Raw genomic sequence first — 16,866 nt, 5'->3', positions numbered from 1 at the left:
TTTCAATCTGTTCTCTATCTGTATCCTAAAGCTAGGTATAAATAACACAGCCGGTCACATCACTAAACTACCATTGAGGCGCTAAGTGTCTAGCTCGACTTCAATAAATATACAGTTTAGGCAGCCAATTGAGACTTTGATGGATTGACCATATATTTGAAAGATTGCAGTCACCCAGGTAGCTTTTTGAACCACTATCTGACATTAACACCTATATTATCGGTTCCATTGTTTTTATGTACTTTTTCCCTTTATTTTCATTTTTCATTTGTATATTCAACTACTATATGTTTTATGTCTATCTACAATAAATATTGAATTTTAATCTATTTCTTTGATACTTTCACAAATATACAAGAGTGCACCCACAAAAGAGTCTTCTTTCTCTCCTTTTGTTTAATCTCTATCAAGTCTTGTTCCTCAGCCATCAATCTTCTCCACATCTTAGTCCATGTTCTTAATTCCCCTAAAGTCTTGTCCCACAGACCCAGATCTTCACCAATTCCTGTTCCACAGTCCTAATGTCAACTCAGCTCTGGTTCTACAGTTCTTTTGTGTCCCCTGAAGTTTTGTTCCACATCCTTTAATCTCCCATCGAGTTTTGTTCACAGTCCTTCATGTTGGTGATCAGAACTTGAGGGGTCATTAAGGTAAGTGGAACAGCCCTTCATATAACCTCATGTTTTATTCCACAGCCTTATATCTCCCCTTTAACTCTTCCTCCATCCTTCAGTGTTCCCTCAAGTCTTGTGCTACAGCCCTAGAACTTTCTCTCTAAAGTTTTATTCTGCAGTTGTTAATATTCTCTTAAGTTTTCATGTTCAGCCCTTGACGCTTTACCCAGATTCCCAGGTTCAAAGTCCTCAATTCCAACCAAAAATGTATTTCCACAGCCCTTTATACTCCTGCCAAGTATTTGTTCTACAGCTCATGAATGCACTTATTCTAGCCCAGTCTCACCATGCTCAGAACCACTTACTTAGGGCCACAACAGTGATAGTGAGCCCAGAGAAGCAAAATCCAGAGAGCGACAGGCTTATTGCAAGCATTAGGTATGACACGGAAGCCGCTGACATCATCCCAAACCCCAGAGCCAGGATAAATGAAAGCAGTAACAGCAACCTGCGGCCATACCTAAAAGACATAAAAATAACCATTGTGTTATCTCTATACATCCTGTACACACAGCAAACAGTTACATAGCATCATCTCATAATACAGACGTTCTAGTCAGAAGTATGTAGGTTAGATTGACCAATTCCTTGCACATTACAAGTGGATACCCTCCAACATTTTACACTCAAAAACCGGTACAAATTAGGAAAGGGGGCGTGGCCACGTCCCCTTTCCTATACTTTCAATGGAGATTTAGGGGTCTATTTATTAAGCCTTGGATGGAGATAAAGTAGATGGAGATAAAGTACCAGCCTATCGGCTCCTAACTGCCATGCCACAAGCTGTGTTTGAAAAATGACAGTTAGGAGCTGATTGGCTGGTACTTTATCTCCAGCGACTTTATCTCCATCCAAGGCTTAGTAAATAGACCCCTTAGTGAGTAAAAAATCAGTACAAAGCCCTTTTTGGCCGGTACAGCGCCATAAAAAAACGGTACTGTACCGGCCAAAAAGGTACACTTGGAGGGTATGCAAGTGTTAAATATTTTGCTTTTTCAGCAACAAAAGGGGATGGAGCCACCCGTGTGACTGTAGACCCCAGTAATGTAAATCCAGCTCATATAATATATTATAACCAATCAGCTCATAACTGCCGTGTTACAGGCTGTGTTAGAAAAATTACAGGAGCTGATTGGTTGGAACTTTATTTCTCTCCACTTTATTTCGCCCCAAGGTTTGATAGATCTACCCCAGAGTCTCTATAGCTTCATGCTAGTAAAGAAAAATGCTTTACAAAGTATATTATAGACGGCAGGAAGTGATGTCTTTTGCAATGCATGCTGGGAGGTTCCAGTTTCCCTGAGGTTCCTGTTTACCTGAAGTCGGTCTAGTTATGTTTGTGATGTAAACACATTCTGTCTCTCTCCGGGGGCAGGATGCATCCCACCACTTATCGCATGCTCTCTCGATAGGCTCTCTCCTTTGAGACATGCTTACCGACTTTACGGCTGCCCTATGCATGCAGCCAGGTCTGTATAATAGGGGCAATGGCCTCTAAATGGGTGGGTGGTGGAGGCGTGATTGCGTCATTGTAGCCCCCTAAATCCACCCCTGGACACAGGTCATTTAAATCACCCTCGAGCTCAAGAACTTTTAACATGGCAATATTTCTACATGGCAGTGCCCTAAGTTATGAGCAGAGGCGGATTGGCCATAGGGCCTACAGGGAAGATCCCTGGTGGGCCGGCGCACCCGTGGGGCCTGTTTCGTTTGAGGACATGAGGTCCTATTTATAGACATAATGAATAAGATGCCAAACAATTTGCATATATGAAAATTTCTTTGCCACTTAGCCTGTGATTGCAGATGATCTAGTGTATGCTCTGTCTGCCTGCTTGGCTGACATATAAGATTGAGTGAATTGTGATTGCGATACGGTTGGTGTAATAAGCAAGAAAATATATCATTCTAAAGAATTATATAGTTTCCTAAATTCTGAAGGTGTATCATATAATGTGCTCATAATAATAATTTTATTTCTTTTTAACTTCCCCCTTGATGCTGGACATGCCCACTATCTGGAAAGTCTTGGGGGGGAGGGTGCTGCTGCCATGGCTAGACCTTACACCTCTGGTGCTGCCCATGTGGGGCCACTAGTACAGATTCTTCCAGGGCCGCTTTTTGTTCCCAATCCGCCCCTGGTTATGAGTAACGGATCCTCTGCATGTTCTATAGAATAATGGGGCCTTTTCATTAAGCAGATGTTAATTAAATAGGCAAAATCATAGCCATTAATATACAGTATAGACCCCACTATAACCTAGAGCAATTTAGTCTATACAGTTGCTGCAATTCTTGTGTCCTTCCATACACACCATCCTACACTCACCTGTCTATCCATATATAGCGGCTTCACTCACACTCTTCTGTCTACAGTATAACAATAGCCTGTACTCACCTGTCCATTCATAAACACACCAGCCTGAACTCCTACTCACCCTATCATGTCCATTTATACACACCAGCCTGCACTCACCCTATCATACCCATTCATACACACCAGCCTGCACTCACACATCTTGTTAAAATTTGTCCCTCCTGATTTCCTGTAGCTAGGTTCTGATGTCATTAGTCCTTCCCTCATCCTGTCTCCAGCACCTTGTGTGTGGTAGATGCGCTAAATCCTAGTGGGCTAAGGGACCTGTGACGTCAGGGGGCAGAGTAAGGATGGCAGAATACTACTTTCATTATTCACGCCACCAACTATTACCTTTAGTTATCAGGTGGCGAGCGGAGCGGAGCGAGCCACCGTGCCCAAAGCTTGGTGAGCAAAGCAAGCCCGCGGGGGTCCATTTCTAGGACCGTTTGCCGAACTTGCTCCTCCCATTCCCTTGCGTGTCATGTGGGTCAAATGTCCCTTAACCCACTAGGAAATAGATAGACACAACCCGGGTGTAGTATGTTATGCCGGCGGTTGCGCTCCCGGCGGCCAGCATACCGGCGCCGGAATCCTGACTGCCGGAATACCAACAGCTGGGCGAGCGCAAATGAGCCCCTTGCGGGCACGGTGGCGTGCTATGGCTCCATGCTATCTATTCTCCCTCCAGGGGGGTCGTGGACCCCCAAGAGGGAGAAAAGCTGTCTGTATGCCGGCGGTCGGGATTTCGGCGCCGGTATGCTGGTCATCGGGAGCCTGGCCGCTGGCAAACTGAAGACCACCTACACAACCCCTTGTATGTGTCTGTCATTTTAGCTTCCTGACTAACTCTAGTAAATTATCATCTTTTCACCTACAGTTTTGTGCATAACTACAAGAATATCAGCTTGAAATAAACCCTCATCTGGATTCTTCATACATGCCTCTTCAGTTGTGTTGACACTATCTGACAAGGGCCCTCATTCCGAGTTGATCGCTCGCTAGCTACTTTTAGCAGCCATGCAAACGCATAGTCGCCGCCCACGGGGGAGAGTATTTCAAGTGTGCAAACGCGTGTGCAGCCGAGCGGAACGAAAACGTTTTTCTCAATTTCAGAGTAGCTCTGGACTTACTCAGCCCTTGCGATCACTTCAGCCTGTCCAGTCCCGGAATTTACGTCAGACACCCGCCCTGCAAACGCTTGGACACACCTGAGTTTTTCCAAACACTCCCAGAAAACGGTCAGTTGACACCCATAAACGCCTTCTTCCTGTCAATCTCCTTGCGATCAGCTGTGTGAATGGAATTTTCGCTAAATCCATCGCCTAGCACCGATCCTCTATGTACCTGTACGACGTGCCCGCACATTGTGGTGCATAGTTACGCATGCGCAGTTTTGCCGCTTTTTTAACTGATTGCTGCGCTGCAAAAATCAGCAATGAGCAATCAACTCGGAATAACCCCCCAGGTCTCTTGGTGTGAGTACTAGTTAATTTTAGACATACACAGAGGAATTGTCTCAGGAGCCTTACACTTACAGCCTGGTTATTGAGTCAGAATAATACACACCAGCCTGCACTCACAGTATCATGTCCATACATACACACCAGCCTGCACTCACACTATCATGTCCATACATACACACCAGCCTGCACTCACACTATCATGTCCATATATACACACCAGCCTGCACTCACACTATCATGTCCATACATACACACCAGCCTGCACTCACACTATCATGACCATTCATTCATACACACCAGCCTGCACTCACACTATCATTCCCATTCATACACACCAGCCTGCACTCACACTATCATTCCAATTCATACACACCAGCCTGCACTCACCCTATCATGTACATGCATACACACCAGCTTGCACTCACACTATCATGTCCATTTATACACACCAGCCTGCACTCACAGTATCATGTCCAGACATACACACCATCCTGCACTCACACTATCATGTCCATTCATACACACCAGCCTGCACTCACACTATCACACCCATTCATACACACCAGCCTGCACTCACACTATCATACCCATTCATACACACCAGCCTGAACTCACACTATCATATCCATTTATACACACCAGCCTGCACTCACACTATCATACCCATTCATACACACCAGCCTGAACTCACACTCACACTATCATGTCCATACATACACACCAGCCTGCACTCACACTATCATGTCCATTTATACACACCAGCCTGCACTCACAGTATCATGTCCAGACATACACACCATCCTGCACTCACACTATCATGTCCATTCATACACACCAGCCTGCACTCACACTATCATGTCCATTCATACACACCAGCCTGCACTCACACTATCACACCCATTCATACACACCAGCCTGCACTCACACTATCATACCCATTCATACACACCAGCCTGAACTCACACTATCATATCCATTTATACACACCAGTCTGCACTCACACTATCATACCCATTCATACACACCAGCCTGAACTCACACTCACACTATCATGTCCATACATACACACCAGCCTGCACTCACACTATCATGTCCATACATACACACCAGCCTGCACTCACACTATCATGTCCATACATACACACCAGCCTGCACTCACACTATCATACCCATTCATACACACCAGCCTGAACTCACACTATCATATCCATTTATACACACCAGCCTGCACTCACACTATCATACCCATTCATACACACCAGCCTGAACTCACACTCACACTATCATGTCCATACATACACACCAGCCTGCACTCACACTATCATGTCCATACATACACACCAGCCTGCACTCACACTATCATGTCCATACATACACACCAGCCTGCACTCACACTATCATGTCCATACATACACACCAGCCTGCACTCACACTATCATGTCCATTCATACACACCAGCCTGCACTCACACTATCACACCCATTCATACACACCAGCCTGCACTCACACTATCATACCCATTCATACACACCAGCCTGAACTCACACTATCATATCCATTTATACACACCAGCCTGCACTCACAGTATCATACCCATTCATACACACCAGCCTGAACTCACACTCACACTATCATGTCCATACATACACACCAGCCTGCACTCACACTATCATGTCCATACATACACACCAGCCTGCACTCACACTATCATGTCCATACATACACACCAGCCTGCACTCACACTATCATGTCCATACATACACACCAGCCTGCACTCACACTATCATGTCCATACATACACACCAGCCTGCACTCACACTATCATGACCATACATACACACCAGCCTGCACTCACACTATCATGACCATACATACACACCAGCCTGCACTCACACTATCATGACCATACATACACACCAGCCTGCACTCACACTATCATGACCATACATACACACCAGCCTGCACTCACACTATCATGACCATACATACACACCAGCCTGCACTCACACTATCATGTCCATACATACACGCCAGCCTGCACTCACACTATCATGTCCATACATACACACCAGCCTGCACTCACACTTTCACGTCCAGTCATACACCTGTCTATCAGCACACCCTAGTCTGCTCATATTCGCTATTCCTTCCATACGCTGCAGCTTCAGGCCCACCTGGTCTCACTCACCTGTCAGACAGATATCCAATGGTGATGGCCCCCACTGTGAGTCCACCGTAAAAGAAACTGACCAACGCTTGATTCAGCCATTTCTTTTCACACACCAGATTCCACTGTAACATAAGGAGAAAACAGAGGTTTATTTTACTGAACGCACCCCATGCGGCTTATCTATACTACGGATCTGCCTCTGTAATCTGATGGTGTAAACTCCTCCTCTGGGATTTCTCCCGTGCTGCTCCACATCACTGCGCTCACTCCCTTGCCCTACCAGACTTTCCACCACTCTGCAAACTTTAAAAAAGGATATCCAAATCTGTTTACACAGGCTCTTGCACTGTCTGGGGGTAGAGTACACCAGTAGCCACCAGCAGCTGGCCGGAAGGGTCTGGGCATGGCTTGTGCGGGGTGTGGGAGGGGCAAGCACAGGACCCCGCCCCTCCACTGGAGCACAGTATATATAGAGCAGTTGAGACGATTATCTGCCTCCTCACAGCATAATCTGCAGCCCCAGTGCTGACCCTCCTCCTCCCGGTCACCGCACTGGTCACCCCACACAGGGTCTCACCCCTTCATGCCAGACTGATTCACTTTCTCCCTCCACTCTGAGTGCTGTTGGGCCATCTTGTGGTTCCTACATCCATTTCCTGGTTATTTTTGCTACTTGTTTCCGACTCCTGGAATGGCAAGAAACCTGGAGCTGCAGCATAGTATATGGAGAAGGGGGTGCAGAGCATACCGTATATGGCAGAAGCCAGGGGTTAAAGTGAGCCGGAACGGGCCGGAACTGCGTTCCGTCAGTTCCACTTGGAGACGGAACGCAGTTCCGCCTCCTCTGGCTCACCTAACCCGGCGATGTGTCCCCGTCGCTGCAGGGAGATGAAGGGCGCCCGCTGAGAGTGTGTTACCAGCGGACGCCCGTCTTCCCGCACAGCGGCAGCCGGAGGCAGGAGCTCAGTACTGAGCTCCGGCTTCCGGCTCAGTCAGTGCGCGCTATGGGAGAGACGTCATGACGTCTCTCTCATAGTGCAGAGGAGCGGGCGGCGAGAGGACTGCAGCGGGCGGACACGGAGCTGGGCTTGGTAAGTATGGTGTGTGCTGTGTTTTTTTTTTTTTTAAATTTGTGTAGCAGCTGGGGGGCAAACTACTGAGAGGGCATTACTACGGGGGCATTACTACTGGGGGGCAAACTACTGAGGGGCATCTACTGGAGGCATTACTACTGGGGGGCATTTACTGGGGGGCATTTACTGGGGGACATTACTACTGGGGGCAAACTACAGAAGGGCATTACTACTGGGGGACAGACTACTGAGGGGCAGTACTACTGGGGGACATTACTACAAGGGGGCAAACTACAGGAGGGCATTACTACTGGGGGGCAAGCTACTCAGGGGCATCTACTGGGGGGCAAACTACTGGGGGACATTACTACTGGGGGGCAAACTACTGGGGGACATTACTACTGGGGGCAAACTACAGGAGGGCATTACTACTGGGAAGGCATTACTACTGGGGGCAAACTACAGAGGGGCATCTACTGAGGGCATTACTACTGGGGGCAAACTACTGGGAGACATTACTACTGGGTGCAAACTACAGGGGGCAAACTACAGGAGGGCATTACTACTGGGGGCATAACTACAGTGGCATTACTACTGGGGGCGTAACTACAGGGGTTAAACTACTGGGGGCATTACTACTTGGAGGCATTACTACTGGGGGCTAAACTACAAGGGGTCATAACTACAGGGGCTAAACGACTGGGGGCATTACCGTTAAGGGCATTACTACTGGGGGCACTACTAATGAGGGCATTGTAAAGGGGGCACTTCATAAGGGGCATCACTCCTGGGGTCATAAGGGGCACTGCTATTGCGAGCATTGCATAAGGGGCACCACTACTATGGGCTCTATATAAGGGGCGCTACCACTGTGGGCATTGTATAAGAGGCGCTACTGTTGTAGGCGTTATGTGTATTATGGGGTTCTACTACTGTGGGTGTTATTACTATTGTGTAACACGCCCCTTTTTTGAGACCACGCCCCTACGGCGCGCGCAATACCTTTGTTGAATTGCCACCGTGAGAAGGGGGGGTGAGTTCCACCACCTCTCTAGGACCACTTTAAGCACTGGCAGAAGCAGTATATGCCATGTATGGGATGTAGTCATGTGACCGGCAGTCACATAACCTCCTCCTACATCCCACCTCCTCACAATCCTGACGGTTGTCATGCCGACCAACAGGGACTATTCCCACTCGTGGGTGTCCACGACACCCATAGAGTAGGAACAGAAACTGTGCCACAGAGCCCGCAGCATGGCCAGCGCAGCAAGCCTGCAAGGGGCTTGCTGCACTTGCCACCCCTCGCCGGGAATCCGTTGCCGGTAACGTATGCTGACCGGCGGTCTCCTGACAGCTGGTCACGCATACCACACCCGCCCTGTATATGGCGGGCACTATATGGAGGGGTGTAAGGGTGCAGTGTGTATACAGGGGCAGTATATGGTGGGGGGTGCAGTGTACATAGGATGTGCGTGTCTGTGTCTTTGTCCCTCCAGTGGCTGTCGGCGGCACCACAGAGGTGAGGAGCAGCGTCAGATTAATGTAACTGTAAGTGGAAATCAAACAAAAGGATAAAAAATCCAGTCAATATTGAATATGAAAGGTTGTTATAAACTGCCATACCAAAAACCTACCCCTACCCCAGGTCTCTCTCTCGCCAGCACCCTCTCTCCATGTTCAGTAAGTGTGAAAGTCTGATCAGTATTTTCGCGTAATTAGCAGCAGTCTGTAACATCTCCCTGCATGATCACTTTCATTTGGTCTGTGTGGCGGCCTCCAGTGGCCACCGGTGTACATAACAGAGGTGAGGAGCATTTAGCCTTTTATTATATAGGAAGCCACCCCGTTCGGTCCTAGCACATTGACTTACCTCACTGTCATCCGTGCTGAAGTGAGATATGGACTGCCAATATAACATGTCTCCTCAGTATAAGGGGACATTAGGACTCCCTGTATTACATGTGTCCTGAAAGTGAGGGGACACCGACACTGTTTGTATTACATGTGTCCTGAGGGGCACTGGGTCTGTCTGTTTTACATGTGTCCTGTGAGTGAGGGGACACTGGGACTGTCTCTATTACATGTGTCCTGAGAGTGAGGGGACACTGGGACTGTCTCTATTACAGGTGTCCTGAGAGTGAGGGGACACTGGGACTGTCTCTATTACATGTGTCCTGTGAGTGAGGGGACACCGGGACTGTCTGTATGACATATGTCCTGAGAGTGAAGGGACACTGGGACTGTCTGCATTACATGTGTCCTGAGAGTGAGGAGACAACGGGACTGTCTGTATTACATGTGTCCTAAGAGTGAGGGGACACCGGGACTAGGGAGGCCAATCCCGGGCCATTTTTTCAATCCCGGGGATCGGGATTGAAAAATGGTCAATCCCGGTATACCCGGGATTGGCTTTTCCCTATATGGCCGCCCCCGTAGCTCCGCATCGCCTGCCCCGCACACCAGTGCCGTAATTACACATTTTAGCACTGTGTGCAAGAAACAGCATCAGCGCCCCCCCCATATATAAAATAGGGCCCCATATATAAAATAGGGCCAGTGCGCACCTTACGTGCGTGCAAAATATATAGGGGCGTGGCTTCATGGGGAAGGGGCATGGCCTAAAAACAATACCAATTCATATTACGCTGCACAGTAGTCTCCATTATTCAAATTACGCCAGGCAGAGTCCCCTTTTACACATTATGGAAGGTAGAGTCCCCTGTTACACATTACGGCAGGCAGGATCCCCTTTTACACATTACGGCAGGCGGAGTCCCCTTTTACATTTACAACAGGCAGAGTACCCTTTTACACATTACGGCAGGCAGAGCTACCTTTTTCTGACTCTGAGATGGGGGAGGGGAGAGGGAGGCAGCGGTGTGTACACGGGAGGATGCCAGCACCCAGTCGCAGCACCATGGACCATGTACAAGAGCAGCTACAGTATTGGATTGTGCAGTGCACTCCCACCCCAGAAGTATAAATATATGGTTGAATGTAGTGCTGCCTAGGGACTTTAACCTTCCACTTATCATAAACAATACATATAAACAAGTATTGTCCCTATAAGGTGCAAATACAATTGTTCAATACAGTAACAAATGCTGGCCAACCTCAAAAGACTCAGTACTAACCTGCATAACAAGTGGGGGGGTGTATATGCACACCTCCTACCTTTCAATACTATGGACCAGTGAGAAGGGGCCCCTCCATTCCTCTATCCTGCAGTTTGCAACACTGTCAGTTCCGGTTTGTACAGTGGCTGTAAGCAGAGCCGGATTTAGACCTCATAGGGCCCTAGGCAATATATCGGTTTGGAGCCCCCTCCCTCAAACAATCTATAGCAATATATTTTCATTCCTGATTCATGCCCTTATATTTGTAATTTTTCCTCCTTAAAGTAATGCGCCTTACACAGTACGCCACACACAGCAATGCCCCTTACACATTACGCCACACACAGCAATGCCCCTTACACATTACGCCACACACAGCAATGCCCCTTACACAGTACGCCACACACAGCAATGCCCCTTACACATTACGCCACACACAGCAATGCCCCTTACACATTACGCCACACACAGCAATGCCCCTTACACATTATGCAACACACAGTAATGCTCCTTACACATTACGCCACACACAGCAATGCCCCTTACACATTACGCCACACACAGCTATGCCCCTTACACATTACGCCACACACAGCAATGCCCCTTACACATTACGCCACACACAGCTATGCCCCTTACACATTAAACCACACACAGCAATGCCCCTTACACATTAAACCACACACAGCAATGCCCCTTACACATTACGCCACACACAGTAATGCCCCTTACACAGTACGCCACACACAGCAATGCCCCTTACACAGTACGCCACACACAGCAATGCCCCTTACACAGTACGCCACACACAGCAATGCCCCTTACGCAGTACGCCACACACAGCTATGCCCCTTACACATTAAACCACACACAGCAATGCCCCTTACACATTACGCCACACACAGCAATGCCCCTTACACAGTACGCCACATACAGCAATGCCCCTTACACATTAAACCACACACAGCAATGCCCCTTACACATTAAACCACACACAGCAATGCCCCTTACACATTAAACCACACACAGCAATGCCCCTTACACATTAAACCACACACAGTAATGCCCCTTACACATTATGCAACACACAGTAATGCTCCTTACACATTACGCCACACACAGCAATGCCCCTTACACAGTACGCCACACACAGCAATGCCCCTTACACATTACGCCACACACAGCAATGCCCCTTACACATTATGCAACACACAGTAATGCCCCTTACACATTATGCAACACACAGTAATGCTCCTTACAAATGATGTCTCACACCGTTATGCCCATTATACATTATGCCACACATTGTAATACCCAATACACCACACTCCGTAATTTCCATTATAAAATGCACAGTAATGCCCTTTACACATTACGTCTCACAATGCAATGCCCTTTAAACATTACGCCACACACCGTAATGCCCCTTACACATTATGTCTTACACCGCAAAGCCTTTTACACGTTATGCCACACACTGTAATGTGCACCGCACTGTAATGCCTTTTACACATTGCATCTCACACCGTCATGCCCCTTACACATGGCAGCATCCTACTTACCAGGAGGCATGTTGAGAGAGAGGCATGCGGAGAGAGAGAGGTATGGGGAGGAAGCGAGAGGGAGGAGAGACATGGGGAAAGAGAGAAAGAGGAGAGGCATGGGGGAGAGCAAGAGAAAGAGAGGAAAGGCATGGGGAGGGAGGGAGAGAGGCATGTAAAAGATAAAGAGAGGGGGGAGAAATGTTGAGAGAGAGACATGGCAGCCTCATACTTACCAGGCTTTGATGCACCTCCCCCCACTTCCTTGTATTGCTCATTGTCAGGTGTTTCATGCATACCCTCCAACTGTACCTTTTTGGCATTTTTTTTTATGGTCTGTACCGGCCAAAAAGTGCTTTGTACCGATTTTTTTAACTCATTAAATCTCCATAGAAAGTATAGGAAAGGGGCATGGCCACACCACTTTTCCGTTGCCATGCCCCTTTTCCTAATTTGTACCGGTTTTTGAGGGTACAATGTTGGAGGGTATGTTCGTGTGCCCAGTGCTGACCTGTCTGGCCACAGCATTTACGGAACTCCATCTCCCAGTCCCTGGCCACTGCGGACTGATTGTGGGGGTTTTAGCAATCACCGCTCCCTCCCCCATATACTCTACAGTGCTGCAGTGGATACTGTGGCCGGGAGCTCCCGCATCACACCGTTCACCCCAGCTAAGTGATCCCCTGCCAGGGCCGACCACCATGTTCCTGTCACTGCAGAAGCCCGTAATTACACGAATTTCCTCTGCAGCTAGCATTCTGGGGATACCCCGATCCTCTCCTGCCGCTAGCAGCCCGTCGACCTCTTGAGCAGGGCCTGGGCTGTAAGATAGCGCTAAGCTGCAGTACAGTCTATGGTCAAACGCCGGATTTGTGAGGTAGGGGGGTTTCCATGTGCGTGTAATATAAAATTACCACCCACATGTTTCTCACACACAGATACATTTTTACAGCGAATAATGGGGGTCATTCCGAGTTGATCGCTCGCTAGCTAGTTTTAGCAGCCGTGCAAATGCTATGCCGCCGCCCACTGGGGAGTGTATTTTAGCTTAGCAGAAGTGCGAACACTTGTGCGGCCGAGCTCTGCAAAAACAGTTTGTGCAGTTTCAGGGTAGCTCTGAACCTACTCAGCGCTTGCGATCACTTCAGCCTATTCGTATCTGGATTTGACGTCATACAACCACACAGCGACTGCCCAGCCACGCCTGCGTTTTTTCAGACACGCCTGCGTTTTTGCAAACACTCCCTGAAAACGGTCAGTTGACACCCAGAAACGCCCCCTTCCTGTCAATCTTCCTGCTGCTGTCAGTGCGAAGAAAAACTTTGCTAGAACCTGAGCACAACCACAAAGGGCTTTGTACCTGTACGTCGCGCGTGCGCATTGTGGGGCATTTATACACATGCGTATAAATGCCATTTTTTCACCTGATCGCTGCGCTGCGAAAATCGGCAGTGAGTGATCAACTCGGAATGACCCCCAATGTAACACAGTTTAGGTATAATCTCAAAACGAATTTCAGACTGCTCTCTTACCACCAACACACACTCGGGCTACGGATTACACACACACACACACACACACACACACACACACACACACACACTCAGACTGCCTCCTCTACCTACAAACCCTCGGATTGAAGATTAGAAACACACTCGGACTACAGACTACTCCCTCCCTACACACTCGCAAAAACACACACTCGGACTATAGATCACACACACACACACACACACACACACACACACACACACACACACACACGCCCGACGCTACCCGCTCAGCGAAGGGATGCAATGCACGGAGGCGCTGGGACGGAGAGGCGCTGTCCCTTCTCTGCATCCCTTCCCTGCTGCTGCACTGTCCTGTCCCCCCTGCTGCTGCTGCCAGCTGCTGTGCCTGTCACTATATGACAGGCAGCGGCGCTGGCAGCATGAAAAGCCCACTCCCCTCCCCTCACCTGTGTGACAGCGGCTATATGGATCAGAGGAGGGGCGGAGCTACACGGAACAGAAGTGGGCGGGGCTAAAAGGTTCAGATGGGGGCAGAGCTACACGGACCAGGCTGCTGTAGAGAGAGGGACAGCAATTACAGTGGCGGCCAGCCAGACTTAGGTACAGTAAGTGGAGGGTGAGAGAGAAATGTGTGTGTGTGTGTGTGTGTGTGTGTGTGTGTGTGTGTGTGTGTGTGTGTGTGTGTGTGTGTGCGCGCGTATGGTGGGGGTGTGTGGGGGTGTATGGTGGGGGTGAATGTTTGTGTGTATATATATGTGTGAATTGTGTGTGTGAGGTATGTCTGTGTGCGCACGCATTATGGACGCTACTACTGGGGGGGGGGCATTATGTATAACGACGCTACTACTGGGGGGGGGGCAGTACCTGTAAGGATGCTACTACTACGGGGGGGGGGGCATTACGTATAACGATGCTACTACTGGGGGGGCATTACATGTAAGTACGCTACTACTACAGGGGAGGCATTACGTATAGGGACGCTACTATTACTGGGGGGCATTACGTATAAGGAAGCTACTATTACTGGGGGGGCATTACGTATAAGGATGCTACTATTACTGGGGGGGGGCATTACGTATAAGGAAGCTACTACTACTAAGGGGGCATTACGTATAAGGACGCTACTACTACTGGGGGGGCCATTACGTATAAGGACGCTTCTACTACTGGGGGTGCACTAAGCATAAGGACGCTACTACTACTGGGGTGCATTACATATAAGGACGCTACTACTACGGATGGGACATTACGTATAAGACGAATAAGATTGTGCATCTGTGTGGCGTAATTTTAAATGGGGATACTGTTGTGTGGCCATGCCCCTTACTTGTGAGACCACACCCCTTTTCCCGACACGCACCTTTGACCCTTTGGTGAATATGGGAGGGTGCAAAATTATAGTTTGCAGGGGGACGCCGAACACCCTAGCACCGGCCCTACAAACACACGCTCAGACTGCAGACTGCCCCTCGCCCTACATACACAATCAGACTGCAGAACACACACTCTTGATTGTGGAGTGTCTCCATCCACACACACACCATACTTGCCGACTTTAAATATCTCTTATCCGGGAGAAGCCCGGAGAGGAAACATTGCAGGAGACTTTGGGGGCAGGGCCCGGTTATGACATCATTAAGCCCCGCCCCCACATCGGGGACGCCACGATTCACGGGAAGGGGGTCAAATGGCATCAGGGTGCAAGCAGGATGCGGTAGACCCGCCTACTCTTCCAGGGGTGCGGGGGCTACCCCAAAAAACGGGAGCCTCCCGCAGCTTCCGGGAGAGTAGGCAAGTATGACACACACTAACTGCAGAATGCACACACGCTCAGACTGCAGACTGCCCCCCTCCCCACACACACTCTGACTGCAGATTATACAAACACTGACTGCAGATCACACACACACACACACACACACACACACACACACACACACACACACACACACACACACACACACACACACACACCCTGTAGACTGTCCTCCTCCCCACTTCCCTTCTACTCACACTTGGGACTGCAGAATAATAAAAGAAAGCTTGCCCCTGACCTGATTTTTGTATTTAGTGGCCGCTGTGCTGTCCGGCGTAAGGTGGGACTCACTCATGCCGAAGAGGGCACTGTGTGTGCTGTGTGTGAGGGCCACGCAAAGGTGCGTTGGAGCTGTCTGGTCCTTTCTGCACTGCGCGGCAGCACACTTAACAGCCCGGGCAACAAAACAATTAAATAAATAATCATGCACTGTGGCGATGGATCGGCCTGGCATGGGGGGTGGGTTTATAGGTACTCAGAAACGCCCCCTGCATGCGCCACTGCTGAGTCTGGGGGTTTAGTGCATATGATCAGTGGGGTGCTTGATTGTGTGCCCCGCATCTCCAGCCAGCAGTGCGCGCTGCTTCCAGGTGTAGGGCCGTTAAGTGTAAAGCTGCTATCACCATTTGTGTCCTGCGCCTAAAGGATCCTGATATGGACTTTTTATCCTTGCATTTGGAAATCTTCTCTGAGGGACTACACTATACAGCACCGATTGGAGAGACCCAGCTTCATTACAACCATCACAGCTTGCTTGCTGTCAATTTTCAAGCTTCTGGAAGTCTCCATCGCCATGGGTAACACCAGCTGTATTTAAATCTCATTTCCCCAGGGAACTATAAACATTATCAGTCCGGGATCCTTTTTTGGACACTCACTAGCAGCTAAGACAATTTATTCTCAGCTCAATTTATGCCCTGATTCATGTTTTTATTGGATTAATCCTTTTATATGTCATATGTGTTGTTCAGTTAATAAATTACATGTTTTTTATTAATCTATCCACGGTTGTCTATTTATAGTGAAGAAACACATAGCACCAGTTTAATCACATTTAGCACTGTCAGCGGGCAGCACCTGCTTAAATTGCTTAGCGGTAAATCCGCTACTGGCGCGGGCGGCCCTATGTTTGTGCCA

At 48.7% G+C, this 16,866-nt stretch overlaps 1 protein-coding gene across 1 annotated transcript in view; it reads right to left on the bottom strand.

Annotated features, from left to right (window-relative positions):
* Window positions 1-16,866, bottom strand: part of LOC134911016 (solute carrier family 22 member 7-like) — a 55,355-nt gene that overhangs the window by 33,814 nt on the left and 4,675 nt on the right. Inside the window, exons 2-3 of the mRNA XM_063919408.1 lie at window positions 6,685-6,788; window positions 980-1,134 (exon numbers count right to left, since the gene is read on the bottom strand). Coding sequence (XP_063775478.1) covers window positions 980-1,134; window positions 6,685-6,788 — 259 coding nt within the window. The remainder of the gene's footprint in view (window positions 1-979; window positions 1,135-6,684; window positions 6,789-16,866) is intronic.

This window comes from Pseudophryne corroboree, chromosome 4 (genome assembly GCF_028390025.1).
Source record: "Pseudophryne corroboree isolate aPseCor3 chromosome 4, aPseCor3.hap2, whole genome shotgun sequence".
NCBI lineage: Eukaryota > Metazoa > Chordata > Amphibia > Anura > Myobatrachidae > Pseudophryne > Pseudophryne corroboree.
Note: the sequence above shows the minus strand (reverse complement) of the source record. Positions and strands in the feature narration are given on the sequence as shown.